Raw genomic sequence first — 18,693 nt, forward strand, 5'->3', positions numbered from 1 at the left:
TTTTTTTTTAAATTGGGTATCGAATCGAGTCGGATGGCATGAAGAAAAAATCAAGGTCAGGTCAGGGTCGGGTCCGACCCTATATATATAAATAATTTTTTAAATAATTTTTTAAATTTTATAATTATTTATATATATTTAATTTTATATTTATATTAAAAATAATATTTTATTAATTTTAAGTCGGGTCAGATTCGAGTATAAAAAATAATAAAAAATTATCGAATCGGGTTGAATTTGAGTTTTGTATGTTTAAAGTCAGGTCGGATTCGAAACGAATAAAAATTTACTCCGATCCGATTCATTGTCATCCCTAATATTACGTGTGAAATATTTATAAAATAAAAATTATTATATCATAATTTACATCAATTTATTAAATATAAAATATTTTTTAATTTTTATTAAATTTATAATTTTTGTTAAAATTTTAAATTATATCATTTTTATATATAATATTATCATATCATATTTAAAATTATCAATTTTAATTTAAAAAGAATCTTACAATACTTATTATTGTGAATATTGAATGTAGAAAGTGTTAAAGTATGAAATTTATAATTTCTAGTTTTTTGACAAATAAAATATTCTAATTATATACTAAGTTGTATTTGTCAGTTTAATCTTTTATTAATAAAACAACATTTCAAGTTGTCCGAGTCATTATTAAAAATATATATATACATCGCAACAACACAAAAACAATATGTGCATACTCTTTATGTGCTTTTATTTTGTCTAATTTTTTTTAGAATGTTGTAAAATTATTTTTTTAATATTAAAAATTTTTATTTTTTATATTTTAAAATTGTTTTTGATGATTTTTAAAAATTTTTGATATTAAGACTCATAAAACTTTAATTTTATAAAATTTTTTTAATTTTAATATTAAATATACTAAAATCAAAACAAAATTTTAAATTCTATAAAAATTAATACCGTTAAAACAATTTTAAATGGAGAATATAATAATTTCAGTAATTTAATTTTTTAACTTATTTTTCATAAATAAAAAATCTTTATACAAAAGAAAATAAAACTTCCCCATGCCCATTATAGAAATAGCGGGACCTCCTTAAGCTTCATATTTTTTGGCTCATATCCGAAGAAAAAAAGTTGAAAAAATGACCCCAAAATTACACCACTGCCATTCTACCAGCTGACTCTCTCTTCCTCTTCCCTTTGGCCGGCCATTTGCCTTTCTCATTGTTAGATCTATTCAATTCCGTTCCTTTTTAGCTAAATTAGGGTTTCAATTGAAAGTCTGAGATGTCAATGTAGTCCCAAATTTAAATTTTTTGGGATTTTTGAAATTGAATCCAAAATGCAGAGCGCAATTGTGCAGCAAGAAGCTATATTGGAATGGCTGCAAAAGGAAATGGGTTACCGCCCTTTAGGACCGTACAATTCTTCCAGCAAGTCGAACTTACCATCAATCGATTCGCTTAGTAAGATTTGTCGAGGAAACATGTTACCCATTTGGCATTTTTTGCTAACCCGAGTCAAATCCGAGAAAACCGTCCAAAATATCCGGAAAAACATTACCGTTCATGGCGGCACCTCCACCAGCGGGGGCGGAGGAGAAGCTAGAGGGGGAAATAGTGAGAGTGGTGGAAACTCGGGGAAAGAGGAGGGGAAGAGTAAAGGAGGGTGGAGGAGGAAAAAGAAGGTTGTCGGTGAGGGTGGAAGGGAGGGTTCGGGTGCCGCTGAGATTAGGGAAGCAGCGATAAGGGAACGGGAAGCGGCAGCGAAGGAAGTGGAGAGGTTGAGGAATATTGTAAGGAGACAAAGGAAAGATTTGAAGGCGAGGATGTTGGAGATTTCTAGAGAGGAAGCTGAAAGGAAGAGGATGCTTGATGAAAGGGCCAATTACAGGTTTTTTTTTTTTCCTTATTTTTTAAGGATTGAAAAATGTCAGCTTTAACATTTTTATTATTAATTTGAAGTGTCCACCAATGAATTTGGTCGATTTACCATTGAGTTTATTTATTAGCTGTATATCACGACTCACGAGAGTGAGTTTTCACTACATTTTAGGATTTGTGGCATTTTAATGTTATGGAAAGAGAAGATCAAACTAAGCCTTTTCCCATTACATTTTTTTGTGACTGTACTGTATTTAGGAGCCTATCTTCAGTGCGCTCAGTAAAATTGAGGTTCTGTATGTACTTTCCACATTTTAATGTTATCCGAGTTTGTTTAATGTATTGAATGGTTATTCACTAACCTGTTGGTTGATCTGGTTTTGTCAACTAGGCTTAGTTTCAACGACTCTGAGGATGCCCTATAGGGTTTTTAATTCTAACTAGAGTACTTTCTTTCAAAAATTATGGACTATCTTATTTGTTTACAGTGTAGTATTTGATTTGGGGCTTTGGAAGTCAAAGTATCTCTGTGGTTTTCTTTATTCACATTCTTTCAAGGAACTTTACTTGATGGATTTGACTTTTAGCTCTCCCCTTAAGATGATATTGTTGTTTCTTGATTTTAATTTTACATATTTGGAGTTAACTATGGACTAGGTTGACCATATGCTCTTATTGTCAAGCCGTATAAGAGGACTTATTTTGTAGTTATGAATGTTGGTGATGAGTGTTGTAATGTGCATCTTGTTAATCCAAGCATGATTATGGTCCTTATTGTTGTGAACTCCAGATATTATATGAATGACCTTGGCATCCATGAAAACTAAAACTACTTAGTATATTTCAATTCTTGTAAAATCTCTTTTGCAGCTATTTTATTATATGCCTTATTGTACTGCAGGCACAAACAGGTGATGTTGGAAGCTTATGATCAGCAGTGTGATGAAGCAGCAAAAATATTTGCAGAGTATCATAAACGTCTTAATCAATATGTAAATCAAGCGAGGGATGCTCAAAGGTCAAGTATTGACTCTTCTATTGAAGTGGTTAACAACTTCAGTGCAAACAGTGAGAAGGAAGCTGTATATTCATCTGTTAAGGGAACTAAAGCTGCGGATGATGTCATTCTTATTGAAACAACATGTGAAAGAAATATTTGCAAGGCGTGTGAATCTCTTGCAGAACGCATGATAGAAAAAGTGCGCAATTCTTTTCCAGCTTATGAAGGAAATGGGATCCATTTGAGTCCTCAATCAGAAGCTACCAAATTAGGCTTTGATTTTGATGGGGATATCCCTGATGAAGTTAGAAGTAATATTGTAAATTGCCTCAAAAGTCCTCCACAATTGCTTCAGGCAATTACCACATACACTTCGAGGCTTAAAACTCTGGTTTCTAGAGAAATAGAGAAAGTTGATGTTAGAGCTGATGCTGAAACCTTAAGGTAGGCTTGCACTTCCTTGTTTTTCTTGTTGGTAGTTATAGGATTTCAGATCAGTTTTGTAGAATCTTACAGCTACAATTTGTTTTCTTAGTTACTATTGGCTCTAGTGTTGCACAGAAAATACTATAATTTGGCTAGTTTTTCCTTTGATTTGATCCTGCTGTACTTAAAAAGAAGAAAATGAATGAATAAAAAAATTTTATCATTAATGCTGCAACTAGAATAACTTTTATAGTTTCTTTGTTCTAGCTCTCTCATTTTAGGTAAGCGACATGCTTGGGTTTTGTTTTGGTCACAAACTACATCTTGTCTGTATAAACCTCCAATTGCTTGAATTATCTCTAGCTTCTTAGTTTCTTTGTGGGTGGGCCTTGAGTGCAATGTTGCATTCTGTCAAGTTAGTGCCATGAAGACTCCTGATAAGTTTTTTGTTTAAGGGGAGGCTGGATTTATCTTTTTCAGGTTATGCCCATATTTGCAAGCATTGTTTTATTTATGCAAACATCTTTTGTAAAGTTTCTTGGTTGCTTGTTTGGTTTTAATGCACCTTGTATTAGATAAATGTTATTTAATATTTTTATCAGGTACAAATATGAGAACAACAGAGTTATGGATGTTTCTTCTCCTGATGTGAGCTCACCATTAAACTATCAACTTTATGGTAATGGAAAAGTAGGAATGGATGTACCTTCTAGAGGAACACAAAATCAACTTCTTGAAAGACAGGTTTTTTTTCCTTTTAAAAAAATCACTTACTCAAATTAACTTTTTACATTTATTTCCCACAGCCCCGAGTGCATGCTAAGGGCCTTATGAAACTAGGTTGGCTGTTTGCTTTTGCTTAACTTGTTAGCCCCGCTCCCCCCAACTATTGTAATTATGTTGATTCCGCTTGGTCAATTTTTTTTCTGGCTGATTTATAAATATGTATTTGTTTGCAGAAAGCACATGTTCAACAATTTTTAGGTACTGAAGAAGTGCTCAATAAAGCTGCAGAAGCTAAGGACTTGTGTCAAAAGCTTATAAAGCGTCTAGAAGGAGATAGTGATGTAGTTCCTTCACACTCACTTGTTGGAGCTGCAATGCAGAATGTTGGCAGTCTAAGACATTTTGAGGTAATTCCTGAATGATTTTATGGTTATGAGTTTTAACTTTTCAACAAAGCATCTTTGATTAGATGTTTATGTCCCTTTTTTCCTCTTAAAGTTTATTTAATCAGATAGTGCATGCTAAATTGCATGGTTAATTTTCTCAGTTGGAGGTTTTGGCCAAGGAGAGAGAAGCTGCTGGATTAAGGGCAAGCTTAAATACATTAATGTCTGAAATACAACGGTTGAATAAATTGTGTGCAGAGAGAAAAGAGGCTGAAGATTCATTAAGAAAGAAGTGGAAGAAGATTGAAGAGTTTGATTCTCGTAGATCTGAACTTGAAACCATATATACTGCTCTACTGAAGGCTAATATGGTAAGGTGTTCTGTCCTTCATATTCATTGTAAAACTCAACAATAGGATCATGGTGCATGTTGGTGCATCTATGGTGCTATTAGATATCAATTATTAATTTATATCAACTTTGCACCGCATAATATTGTTAATTTTAGCAAATAAGTTAATAACCTGCCTTTATCAATGTTCTCTTGGATTACTTCTCTTCTTTGTGAGAAAAGACAAAAAAAGCATTTTCTTTAGGAGATATCCGTGTTCTATTGAAATATCTTTTAAAAGAAATAAAAAAAGGCATTTTCTTCTGTCTAATGATTACTTAATTCCCTGTACGTATATCTTGTTTCATTCTTTTTGTCATAAATATCGGAGCATATACCCTGTTTCTTATCTGTGTCCAGCTTCTCAAGAAGAAACAGAGGGAAAAAAATGGACTTGGATGTTCTACTGGATATTGAGGATTATACCTGTTATAATAATCATTTATATCTCCAATTAAATGATAGAATTAGTATTGACAGTGTAGACAATCTCATTTATGTTTCATAACAATGGATTTAAGTGGTGGATGTATTTTGTTTTGTTTTCTTGACTTGGATGCTTTGTCACTTTATTAGTTCGGTTTTGGTTTTAGCATTTATTGAATTCGCCTAAAATTGTCTAACAGTATTCATTCTAATTTCTTTTGCTTTAAAGGATGCAGCTGCATTCTGGAATCAACAGCCATTAGCTGCGAGGGAGTATGCTTCCAGCACCATTATTCCAGCTTGCAATATTGTTGCAGACATTTCAAACAGTGCAAAAGATTTTATTGATAAAGAAGTTTCTGCATTTTATAGAAGTCCTGATAATACCCTCTACATGCTTCCCTCTAGCCCACAGGTTTGTAAGACTGAGACAGCATGCATATTTTCAATTACAAATGTAATAAAAATAGACCAGTTAGTGCTATACAATTTTTCTTTTTGTTCTGAATAAGTTGTTTGTTTGTGTTGTCTCGGATGCAATATGCCATGATGAAATAGGCAGCAACATGCCCTTTTCTGGATGAGAACATAGTGCGGATGGGTGGTTTTGGTGACCAGAAATGAAGTCCGAGTTGTCACCTATAATTATGATTTTGCCAAATTTTTTACTTCCTGATCAATTGCATGTCACTTGATATTAAACAGGTGGCAGTTGTTTCGGTGGATTTTAGTTATGCAGATATTCTTATATCTGATCTGATGGATCTGGGAACTTTTGATCCTATGTTTCATGTTAAGGGAGATATCATGGTTTTTTTAACCCCTACCTGTTTCTGCAGCTATATATATTATTTAGATGTGATTTTTAAAATATAAAGTATCTTTGAAGCCCCTAGAAAATTGTGTTTGCAGTCTTTTCATTAAAATTAAGACTCTTGTTTGTTTGTATAATGTAATTATTAGATATTTAGACTTCTTCAGTCCATCTTTTAAAGCTTTTGCATGGTTTATGACTCAAGTGGAAGGACTTTATGTTCTTTTTTATTCCTTATTTGTGTGGCTGGATCTGATGAAAATTGTGGAGACATTGTAAAAATTTGGTTTAGATAAAATTGCATCCTGTATCTTATATGTAATATTGTGCAAATTCCAATTTCATGTCTCAGTTGTTTCATTTTATTACTTCCACATCAGTCTCTTCTGGAGTCCATGGGTGCTAATGGATCTACAGGACCTGAAGCTGTGGCCGCAGCAGAGAAGCATGCTGCCTTGCTGACTGCAAGGGCTGGTGCCAGGGATCCATCAGCAATTCCATCCATATGCCGTGTTTCTGCTGCTCTTCAATACCCTGCTGGTGAGTTTTGTTCTCCAATGAAGCAGGCTAGATTCTATTAGGAATGGTTCTGATTTTGAGTAGACTTGAATACTGTGCTGATGGATGTTTGAGTGTGAGGTTGAATAAAATGTTAAATAACATTCATTTTTGGTTTGTACCAAAAACAAAAAAGGTAGTGTTTTGGTTATTACTCAATTAGTTCCCCTTTTCTAAACACCTTCTAGTGCTCAGAAGTTTGATTATTTGCTTGCTTGAGGATGACTTGGATGATCTTGAAGCCCAGTTGAAGTTGTGTTTCTCAAGCTAATGACATGTAATGTCTGGTTAGGTTTAGAGGGCTCTGATGCTGGTTTAGCGTCAGTGTTAGAGTCTCTGGATTTTTGTTTGAAGCTTCGTGGTTCTGAGGCTGGTGTCTTGGAGGAACTGGCAAAGGCAATAAATTTGGTCCATATTCGGCAGGATCTTGTTGAAAGTGGTCATTCATTATTGAACCTTGCTTACCATGCTCAACAAGAATATGCAAGGTAATGAATTTCTATTTCTGTCTTCTTCCAAGTTATGTCCATCTAAAAGCCATTTATCTTTTTACCTCTCTTCTTCATTTGTATAGACAGATAGTGCTCCATTTGAAAAAGTTTCCAATCCATTTGGCTGTCACTTTTGATCTTGCTTTTTCCTATTTTCTTTCCTAGGTATCATATGGTTGTTGCTTTTATAGTTGCCTTTTGTTTTTCAAAGCGAAAAATTAAAGTGCATTTGGATACAAAAGCAGAATTTTTTTTAAAGAATTAAAAAATGTAATTTTTTTAAATAGCAAAATGTATTAGTTTACTTTCATATTACATTAGAATTTCTGTTACATTTTAGTCATTTTTTTTTTCATTTTTTAATTAATTATGATTTTGCTTTTTATTGTTTGCTTACTTTAAGTGGCCTTTTTAAGAAGCAAAATGTAAATAGAAAAATACAAATAGTAAATGCAACAGGCAACGAAGGCTTAGCTTTAGCCATAATGCTGTAGCAAATAGTAAAAGGCAGAACCAATTTGTTTAAAATGAAGACATAGCTAAAAGTAAAACCAATTTATGCATTTATTTTTGGACATGGAAAAAAATCATGATTTCTTATCCATGTAATACAATTTTTATTCTTTTAAATTTTAGAAAATATTATGCTTTAATATCATAACAAACAAACTTACTCTTTGCTTTTAGAAGCAAAGAAGGAAGAGGGAGACGGAGCCTTAACTTTTAAGAAGCAATTAGTATGTCAACGAATCTTATATCTAGCTTCAGCTGTCCCAAAGTTTTTGCACTGTAATGTATATGGGAGTGAGAATAAGTAGTACCTTGAAATTTTGATGATTGTGATGCATTTTTGGACAGAATATATATAGAAAGATGCATATTTTTGTACTTCATGGACTATTCTTGTAGAATTTGCTTATTATGATTTGTTGTGCACTTTCCTGCCACATGATGCAGGACAACAAATTATTGTTTGAATTTGGCTGCTGAGCAAGAGAAAATTGTCATCAAGAAATGGCTACCTGAACTTAAAACTGCAGTTTTGAATGCTCAGAAGTGCTTGGAGGACTGCAAATATGTGAGTGGTTTGGTAAGTAACTTGTATCATTTTGCTGACCATATTCATACCTCTCTCACTACATTCTACCTTTTTTCTTCAGTTTATATGCAATCCATCTGTATTATTCATGTAAAAAAGAAGGAAATGGTTGATTTGCCCGTATTTAAGAGTGTGAGATCATAAGGTGGGTGGTGGGGTAGGGAGCTGGAATAGACTGATAGTTTGATTGGGGAGTATGTTTCTGGGCTTTGGCCACAATTACGGCCTTTTTGTTTGTTTATAGTTCTATTTAGTTATATTTATTTTTGGAGAGAGGAGGAGAAAAGCCAGAGGTGCCCGGGGGGGGGGGGGGGGGTGTTGGGGTTTGAACTAGTGTTGATGATAATAGGGTAAGGTTATTGAACCATCAACTTTTACTGCCAAGAATTCCATCTTTTCCCCTGCATTGATCTTTTAATTTTCTTTTAATATACCCTGTGGATTGAACATTCTGCCACAGCTTGACGAGTGGTGGGAGCAACCTGCATCAACCGTTGTAGAATGGGTTACAGTTGATGGACAAAATGTTGCTGCTTGGCATACTCATGTAAAGCAACTTCTTGCATTTTATGACAAGGAGGTTTTGTGAACTAAATCTTCTAATCCATGATGCTATGAAGTCTGCCTACATTTCTCCTTTGTTTGGAAACACTTTCCATTGAGGCCCTGTATGTAGTACAGTTTGAAGTTAATGAATTTCCCACAAGAAACCTCAGTGAAAAATTCAGCTAACCGTCTCGGTGTTGTAAAAAGATTTTTGCCAATTTGTGAAATGATATTGTATTGTCTTAAAAACAGAATATAGCCTGCTTTTCAGCAAAGATCCAGATAGTTTGATTTGGGTTTATTGTCTTTTTTTTTTTTTGAATTATTATTTTAAATAATGTTGTCTGAATTTTTAAATTTCACAAATAAAATTAAAATATTATTATTTATTTATTATATCTAAATATAATCTAATGAATATATGATAATTCTCTAATTTATCGGTGGAATTTGAAAACCAATTAATGTAATTCCTTTTCTAGCGATTTTTTACACGCATATATTTTTATTTATGATAATTAAATATGTTACCAATAAATAACTGTTAGTTTGAATATATATATATATATATATATATGTATATTGTTACAAAAGAAAAAAAAAATCATGACGTTCTTAAACTTACAGGGAACTCCATTTTCCATGCATCAGAAAAAATAAATATGAAATGCAACATAGTAATAGCAACTAATATCAGTTCATTACTTTCTCTCCCATTTCAGATTTCTTCAGTTGGCCAGTAAATTATATATTGATAAACTTTCCATGTGGAGCAGCTGCAACAATAATGTATTTTTATTTGTTTATGAGATAATATTAAGAATGATCTTAATCTAAAGTGAAATGTTTAATATGATATTTAAATTTAAAATTTTTTTAATGTGATACTTGAATTATAAATTTATTAATTAATATGATACTTAAAGAATTATTTATACTTTATGTGTCATTACTTGGAGTTAATTATATTAAAAGTAAATATTATATTAATTAACAAATTTATATTTCAAATATCACATTATAAATTTTTAAAATTTAAATATCATATTAAATATTTTATTATAATTCATAAGTCATTCGTAATATTAACCATTTATCTAGCCGTCTAAAGATAATGGGGTTTAGCATTCAATAAAGAAACTACAACTGTGATAGGAAACTGCTTGGTTAAGACTAGGAAAAAGTATACATTTATACAGAGGTCAAGGACACATGTAATGAAACCAAATCTCCAAAGAAATTGTCTGCAACAGATCGTGAATTTAATGATATAAAGGATGACATTAATGGTGGAAATGAAAGATTGGAAAATGCTAAGGAGATTGATGGTACCCTCCGGACTATTGTTTTTGGATAATAAAAATTCAATTATCAAAAAATAGCTAGGCACATATCGTCAAGTTCCATCATGGAAGGAAGACAACTATCAACTTGAGCATGGTGAAGAGATTTTGTTGGAGATGGCCACAAAGGGTATTCTGGAAGGGTAAAAGGATGGCTTAACAGCATATCAGCAGTCCACCTTTCACTAGGATCCCTTGCAAAACATTTCATCAATAAATCTTTCCCTGTGCTTGACATGGTTTGGGTCTTTTGGTGGATATCTCGAAAATGCAATCTTGATCGCCAAATTCCTGGGGTCCTGAAATTCCCATGGTAGTTTTTCCGGTGATCATCTCAAGAACAATACATCCTAAGGACCATATATCTAAAGCAGCACTGATTTTCCCATCAAAAACAGTTTCTGGTGGCATGTAAACTGGAGTACCTGGAAAAGTTCCTACCTCTGCCATATCTCTGTCTCCAGGTAGCCTAGCCAGGCCAAAATCGGCAATCTTTAGACTGTTAATGGAACCATACTGATCAGCATTCTTGCGTAGCACTTGGCTTCGCATTCGGGTATGTAGCCCCCATATTTCTCGATCATCAAATCCAAAAGACTACCACCAGGAGCATATTCAAGGAACAAGTTGTAAACCAACATCCCTTGATCAATGCTCAACATATCCCCATAGAATTCAACAATTGTACCGCAACCAGCAAATTGCTCAAGGATTTCTAGTTCCTTTTGAAGTGAAGAAGAATCTTGGTGAAGACAAGATTTCACAGCAAAAACTTGATCGTCATCATAAACCTAGTTTATCGGTTTCACTAAATGAACAACTCCATAGGAACCCAGGCCAAGAGTCTTACGTTTGATCCACTCCATAGTTAAACCATTCTCTGCTACTCCTTTTACTACAGCAAAATCCATGGTTGTTGATGAAACCCAATAATCGAAATAAATGCAAAATACAATAACCAAAAGAAAAGTAATGAAAGGAACGAAACCCAAGGGTTTAACAAACTATTCTAATCTTATGTAAATATATAAATACCAAAGTTTTTGGAAAAAGAAAAGATAATTACCTTATGTGACAGTATAATTTTTTGACAGGTAGATAGGCTTGAATAATTATCATGTATCTATTACTTAATATCTTCAATTTAAATTAATTTTATTTGATTCTGATCAAATTAATTGCATTTATATTTAATAACTTACATTTCTCTCTCAATTAATTTTAAATTTTAATTAATTTGATTCTAATCAAATTAATTATATTTACTTTTAATAGATTAAATTTCTTTTAATTAATTTTAATTTTAATTTTGCTTAAATTAATCAAATTTATTTTTAATAGCTTATATCTCTCTTAATTAATTTTATTTACTATTTATTATTTGACCTTTAACATTACAAATATTATCTAATATGGTTCAACTTAAAAAACAATAATATTTAGTCATGCTCCACAGAAGTATCTACGTTGTTTCTAGTATCTGAGTTGGATTGATTCTCCCATGTTCTTCATTTTTGAAATTAGCATATGAGTTTCGATTTGTTCTCTCAGATTCTCCATTTTACAAAAAAAAAGTCTCAAAGAATAAAATTATTCTAAAATTTAATTGTTTTCTTCTTATTTCCTATACTTCTATTATAATTTTTTTATTTTAAGGCTTATCTCCTCACATATATATAATTGTTTTTTTGTGTAACTTGAGTATAAGATATTAAATGTATGTTTTAATATTTTAATTTTATTTTATATGTTAAGGAGCTTAAGGTTTATGTTATATTTAAAAAAAATATTTTATTTTATTTTATTATATTTCACGTTACATAATTCTAAGTATATAAATTTTGAATTGTTCATAAATATAAAATTTTATCTTATAATTTAAAAATAAATATATATAAATTTATTGATATATCAATATACTCATGAGATCACGTATATTGCAAGTAGGAGTGATAGTCACGTCTGTTAATTCCATTTGCATTTGCTAATCAACCATTTGTGTTAATGTCCAATTCTTTTGGATTAGGTGGTTTAATTACTCCCTGCGGTTACACAGTTAATATTTTTTATGGCTTTTTCACTTTGGTTTATAAAATTTAGTAATATTTACGTTGCATATCTCTGTCTCATTTAAATTGTCACATTTTTTTTTGTTAAAATATTTTAACTTTGATTGCTATTATTTTATAGATTTTAATTAATTAAATTTTACAAAACATATAATTACTTCATTCAAAGTTTTAAAAATGTATTTTTTATATTTTATTTGTAATAAATATAAAATAATAAGAGGTAAAAGTTTAAAACATTTCAACAAAAAAAATCAATATGTGACATTTTTAATGGGACGGATGGTATTATATCTGGATTTAGAATTTTTCTCACTTTTTTCAAGAAACATTTTAATTTTCCCAAAATTATGATGTTTGAAGTTATATTGGTGTTATTGAATCTACTTTGGTTTTTTTTTTTTTTTTTTTTTTTGGGAGAGGGAGAATTTTTACTCATTTATTTTATTTAGTATTAAAAAAATTTATGGCTTTCAAGTATTTGTACTTGTAAACTGCTATCATCATATTGGTGATGCAATTTCATCATCCCTTATTATATGTAACAGAAGTCAAGAAAGATCTTGAAAAAGAGCAGAACAAAACTAACTTTTACTCGATGGGAATGACAAGACAGGTCATCCACTTAGCGGTGAAGTAATACAATTTTTTGTAAAGGAAAATAATTTTACCAACGACTTCTTTTTCTTTTTCACTGCAGGACCATTTATTTTTTATAAAGAAAAGTGATTTTTACCAACGACTTCTTTTTTATTTTTAGAACATAACTTTATACCGACGATGACTGAATATTGACTAGTGAAAGTGCATGTTTTGAATACCTGTACTGCTGCTGCTTATTTTTATCATTTTATTACAATTAAAACTTGAACTCTTAAATATTTATTTTCAATCTTTTAAACATTTATTTTCATTAAATTAAGTCTTTATTAAATGAAAATTGATTAACCATCAAAGCCAATTTTCATCTAATTGAATATTCAATTAAATAAAAATAAATATTTAAAAATTTAATTAAACAAAAATAAATATTTAAAGATTGAATTAATTATAATAAAATGATAAATTCTCAGATAATTATTTAATTTTTATTTAAATTTTTTTTATATATTTATTTAAGCCTTTACATTAATGTCATGAAGATGAAGTTAGGTTTTTCCTGGTAAAGGTCACGCCCAATAAAACGGACCATATAATTTGTAAATCCTCTGCCCTCAATGACCCTTGTGATTGTGAATGCTTGAAATCTGAAAATGGGAATGGCACCATACCCTCAACCCCCTTAGCCGATAAAACGAAACCACCATACCTGATAAAGAATCAATAAAGCCGGACGGTGTCGTTTTTATCCCAGGTAATATCCCTTAAGAATCCACCCAACACACCAGCCCATATACTCTTCCAAAGGAAACCATCCAATATGCCAATGACATGCGGTAAAAGGAAAGGGCCTGACTTCCCCTTCATACAATAAAGGCATTAATAATCTTAGGCACCAGTAAGATGGTGAGGGTTGCTTGGGTTAATAAATGTTCATGATAGTAATATAAACAAAAGAATGCAAAACTCCCTCCCATCCTAGTTTGTTGGATGAGAAATAGAAATCATGTATCAATTTGAAAAGGTCAAGTTTTGAGTTAGGGTGACAAAAGACTGACCAGATTAAACGCCATATATGCATTAGACCTGAGCCTGAATCTTCGATTCAAGTATCTGTGCATACAGAGATTGTTGTTTGGATGACAAATTCCCCCAAGAATTCATCAGCCATGTTGAATTGCAGAATGGTTTTCATGTGCAGATGGAAGAAGGCCCAGAATGCTCCTATTTTAAACCCTTTCACTTCTCTTCTATCTCAATGACTTCCTTTTCATTGTTATTGCCCTCTGTGTTGCCTTGCATTTCAAGTAAATTCAGTTGTTCCTCCTCTCTCTCTTGTACTGCAGCTTCATTAACAGCTTTGGGCTTATTGGTTGTAGACTGCTGATACATAACCCCACCTAGCATACAAATCAAGAGCCCCATGGTCCCCATGAAAGTCGAATGTTTGTCCCAAATAACCAAATTAATCACAACTGTCAATAGCTTGTTAACTATACCAAGAACAGTGAACCCTGTAGCAGAAATTGCCCTTCGGCATGAGAACCCAAAGAAAGAGATGGCCAACCCAAATAAACATGATAAACCCACAGGAAAAATCACTTGAAAAGAGTACCAGTCAGACTCATCTGAGATTTCATGCTTTATTTTCTTCAACTCCCCCATTATAAGTAGCTCAAGAGGAAACAATAGGAGAGCCTCAAGATTATTGTACAGTACAAGACCCCATGTATTTAGACCGATAGTCATAACCACATGCTTTATGTAGACAAAATCTATAGACATGCTTACCAAGTATGCAACAGCCCAAGTATAGGCAGTTAATGTGAACTGGTAATCAGTAAGAACGTAAAGCACACTGCCACCAAAGGTGGTGCCTAATGAGATCCATGTCTTCATGGAAGGCCATGGCTGGTGCAAGAAAAGGGTCTCTCCCATAGCAACAAACATGGGAACTACTGAACGGAAGACAATGAAAGTGTCAACATTAGCATGTAGGAGGAGCTCACTATTGGTGAAGAGAGACAGATAAAATATAATGGCTGCAGGTAGGAATCGCCACATTGTCAGAAGGTCAAGTGGATCAGGCTCTATGACCTTGAACCATCCACAGAGGAATACACCAGCTGCACTTGTCAGGTACTGCAAAGCAGTTAGTGCCCCTGGGTAAGGAAATTTCATGACAGCCCATTTGTTGATGATGGAGAGAAGAGAAGCTGAGATGCAGTATCCTGCTGCTATTCCATAGACAGATACTTGCTTGAGTAAACTACCATACCATGTTACTTGTGCTTCACCAGACAGAGCAGAGTCTTTGGGACCATTGAATATAGGACGCTCCACATCCTTAGACATCTAACAAGAATAAAAAACACAATGTTATTACCATGTCTAGCTATTAGCAAGGGTGTATTGTCTACACATGTGTATGCGAGGCCCTGTACATTATAAACCCCCCCCCCCCTCCTTTGCCTACTGAACCTGCTGCAGAGGAAGGGAGAAAACTTTTCGTTGAACATTCAAAAGTCGACTACAATTATGTGAAATTAAAAATTTAAAAGAATTGACCAAGTACATTATATTGTGATTACCATCTTGGCCGCAAGATTAAGACACACAAAATGTGATATTTTTCTCCAGTTGTGCTGTAAAGTCAACAGAAATAAAACATTAGCTCTATTTTAGAAGGAAACACTGGACCAGAAAGGAAAGATATCAACATGTTGAGCAACCATTTTGTGTCCAAAAATAACAATCAGACTCATTCACAACCAAACAAATCCGTTTTGTTAGTAAAATAAATACATAAAATATCTTGTTGGATTGCTATCAATCTACAGAAAGAACTGTTATCCAATGAAATGGTAGAAGTCTTGAGCTGACAAGAGTAGAAGCAGAAGTTCAAGTTATGGAGGCCACCATTTAATACAAAAATGTTACATAGTTGGAGACAAACATGATTCATTATCCTCCTTACAGTTAAGTGATTATGGTACTAAAATTGATATCTGATGATAAATATATTGTAGCTTTAATTTAATCAGCAACTAGGATTGAGTGAAACCCACAGAAAAGCAATGTACAAACTTGGGTTTATGAAGTAGTCCATCTACCTTTGGGTTGTGAAGAAGCAATAAGTTGAAGGGTAGAGGCGGAGGAGGTTGCTGACACATTTAAAAAGAATATCACCAATAATAAGAATTGTTGAAAAGGATGTAATTAAAGAAAGAAGAATAAGGAAATACTATGGTGAAAAGGAAGAAAAATACTATGTCGAACAGGAAAGAAAGAACAGAAAATTAATTAATAAAGCAAGAATAAGAGAATAATTAAAGATAGTGGAAAACCTTGATCCATAGCTAGGGTTAAATGGCAAACAAATGGGCTCTATATTGAGGTTCTGAATTTTTACATGCAATGTAATCATTAAGCCATGATTCTTGGTGTAATCAGCAAAAAAAATGACTGCAGGACGTAAATTATTCCCCCCCCCTCCAAAAAAAAAAAAAAAAACACAAAATCTTAAGCTATAGAAGAAATACAAATATCCACAATAAATTGACTCACCATCTATCGGATGCAAAAATAATGCAATTAAGAACTGTTGTTTCCTTCTTACAAAGAAATGTCAAATCACTATAACATAAATTAGAAACACTTAGCTAGCTTTCCACTAACTTACGTGATTTCAAGTTTGATATCCCTAATTAAGAACGAAAGTAGTCACTCTCTTCTCATGTCTCAAGGATAGAATTTATTTGCCTCATAGTTCTTTATTTTTATATTTATACATTGTATTCCCATTTCTGTGTGTCCATCCATTTCATATATTTTAACACAAAATCATTCACTTAAGACTTCTCATACATATGGGCCAACGCTAAAATAATGGGGAATTCGGACCTATTAAACTGGATATATATAAACTTGTTAAGATTATTGAAGAAGTTCATAATAAGCTTTTGTAATTATCTTGAGTTGGAGGGCCATGTGCAATCACATTGCTCATGTCATTGCGCTTTGTTTTTAGTAAACTGAAAATGGATGATGGATTTTTTTTTTTTTTTGTTTTTACATTCATTCATTCTCATGCATCTTGTTGCCTCATCTTTATCATAATGAAAATCTTGCTGTAAAGGCCTAGAGCATGACCAATGGAAGCTAACTAAAACATGTCATGAAACATCATAAAAGCAAATAAATAAATAGGAATACTCCTACGAATATTATATACTCTAAACTTTCAGATCTTGTTGCTGAATTTCTCAATTTAACCATGAGTTCGAAGATCAATCTTTTTCTTAAATCAATTAAAAGAGACCAAATCTACAACAAATCTTGAAGGAAAGCCGTGAACCTGAGAGTGAGAGCTGATGTTCAAACCTTGAAAATGAGAAATTGAAGAAAGACACAAGCATTACAAAGCAACAATCTTTCTCTCTCTCTCTCTCTCTCCAAATATATCTAATAGGATTAAGCAGAGAAATGTCTTACGATACAAGTGACAAGGATCGATGAAGAACTCATAGAAGAAATCAAAATGAGGAAAATTAACAAAAAGGAGGACTTCAGGAGCTCAAAGAAAACAAACCTGAAGGGAATAAATCAATGGAGAGATCGGTGAGAATGGGAGCAACGAACAACCGGTGGTTCTCGGGACTCCGAAGCGAATAGAAGCGACAGAAAAATGAATATAAGCGACCGAACGCGATGAAGGAGAGTGGCGACGGAGCGGCCAGCGGTGGTGATGGTACTGTGGGAGCAAAAGTATGTTTTGTTGAAACTTGGAAGTGATGCTGCGGAAGGAAAAAAGGATCGAAAAACCTATTTTAAAATTTTTTGGTAATTAGTAAAGTAACGGTGAGAGTCAATTCTTTTATTTAAATAAAATTTAATTTATGATGGGATAATATTTCATTTGGTTTCTGAATTATTTTATTTTTGTAATATGGTAATTAAATAAAAGAAACTTCAATCGGTAACATAAATTATATTTTTATGTATTAAATTATTTCAATATTTAATACCACTAATCTTAAACGTAATATAAATATTTAATAAAATATTACATGTACAAAAAATTTTAATTAATATCACATAATTAAAGTCATATCAAGATTAAAAAATTCATAAAAATATAAAAAAATTTCAAAAAGTAAAAAAAAATTATTCCAAAAAGTTAAAATTATAAAAACATTTAAAAATTCTAAAAAAATTCTAAAAAAATTTAAAATATTCAAAAAAAGTTTTTTAAATTAAAAAAAATCTATAAAACAGTTTCCAAGATGAAATTCTTGGAAGTGGGGGGTTTTGGGAAGTGTATAAAGCAGTTTTACCAGTGATGGAACAGTGGTTGCTGTTAAATGTTTGACAGAGACAGGGGAGAGGTTTAAGAAGACCTTTGTAGCAGAATTGGTGGCTGTGGCTGGTTTGCGCCATAGAAATCTTGTTTGGTTAAGGGGTTGGTATGTACATGAAGACTAGTTGCTCTTGGTTTATGACTACCCAATCGGAGCCTTGAAAGAGTACTCTTTAGAAGGCCTAAAAACATGGGTGTAGCTCTTTTGAACTGGAAGCGCAGGAGGAAAATTGTTGGAGGCCTGGCAACGGCATTGTTCTCTTTCCATGAACAATTGGAAACTTGGATTATACACCGGGATGTTAAGACAAGCAACATGATGCTTGACTCATAATATAATGCACGACTAGGTGACTTTGGTTTGGCACGGTGGCTTGAACATGAACTCAAGTACCAACTCAAGACACTAGCAACAAAAAGGCACTAGTTTCGTTTGGCTGACACAACAAACATTGGTGGCATAATTGGGTATCCGCCACGAGATAGCTTCTAAAAAAGAAATGTGGCTATTGCTAAAGCTGATGTCTTCAGTTTTGGGATTGTTGTGTTAGAGGTGGTTTTTGGAAGGCGAGGTATGGATTTTACAATTTC

The 18,693-nt window shown here is 32.5% G+C and overlaps 3 protein-coding genes across 7 annotated transcripts; 1 reads left to right on the plus strand and 2 right to left on the minus strand.

Moving 5' to 3' along the window:
- Positions 1-1,069: 1,069 nt before the first annotated feature.
- LOC111314599 (AUGMIN subunit 5-like) lies at positions 1,070-9,032 on the plus strand. 2 transcript variants are annotated; one of them, XM_022916106.2, is made up of 10 exons: positions 1,070-1,878; positions 2,770-3,312; positions 3,897-4,038; positions 4,254-4,427; positions 4,568-4,777; positions 5,453-5,638; positions 6,418-6,577; positions 6,888-7,083; positions 8,044-8,176; positions 8,646-9,032. In XM_022916106.2, exons 1-10 carry the CDS (start codon positions 1,328-1,330, stop codon positions 8,772-8,774), a joined length of 2,424 nt encoding a protein of 807 aa, XP_022771841.2. In that variant the 5' UTR covers positions 1,070-1,327; the 3' UTR covers positions 8,775-9,032. The 2 variants fall into 2 exon arrangements, with proteins under 2 accessions (XP_022771841.2, XP_022771843.2); XM_022916108.2 differs by having other exon boundaries at positions 1,108-1,878; positions 6,894-7,083.
- Positions 9,033-10,284: 1,252 nt separating this feature from the next.
- Positions 10,285-10,985, minus strand: LOC111313569 (mitogen-activated protein kinase kinase kinase 20-like). The gene is made up of 3 exons (XM_089752212.1): positions 10,925-10,985; positions 10,615-10,816; positions 10,285-10,573 (listed from the first exon to the last, which is right to left on the minus strand). The coding sequence occupies exons 1-3, from the start codon at positions 10,983-10,985 to the stop codon at positions 10,285-10,287; spliced, it is 552 nt and encodes a 183-aa protein (XP_089608338.1).
- A 2,595-nt stretch (positions 10,986-13,580) lies between these two features.
- Positions 13,581-17,600, minus strand: LOC111314600 (GDP-mannose transporter GONST3-like). 4 transcript variants are annotated; one of them, XM_022916110.2, is made up of 4 exons: positions 17,335-17,599; positions 15,857-15,907; positions 15,335-15,388; positions 13,581-15,098 (listed from the first exon to the last, which is right to left on the minus strand). In XM_022916110.2, the coding sequence occupies exons 3-4, from the start codon at positions 15,335-15,337 to the stop codon at positions 13,983-13,985; spliced, it is 1,119 nt and encodes a 372-aa protein (XP_022771845.1). In that variant the 5' UTR covers positions 15,338-15,388; positions 15,857-15,907; positions 17,335-17,599; the 3' UTR covers positions 13,581-13,982. The 4 variants fall into 4 exon arrangements, with proteins under 4 accessions (XP_022771845.1, XP_089609081.1, XP_022771844.1 ...); XM_089752955.1 differs by lacking the exon at positions 15,335-15,388 and having other exon boundaries at positions 17,335-17,600; XM_022916109.2 differs by lacking the exon at positions 15,857-15,907.
- Positions 17,601-18,693: the final 1,093 nt, after the last annotated feature.

The sequence above is a fragment of the Durio zibethinus genome, chromosome 23, assembly GCF_047325235.1.
Source record: "Durio zibethinus cultivar Kanyao isolate XHJ-2024 chromosome 23, ASM4732523v1, whole genome shotgun sequence".
Classification (NCBI taxonomy): Eukaryota; Viridiplantae; Streptophyta; class Magnoliopsida; order Malvales; family Malvaceae; genus Durio; species Durio zibethinus.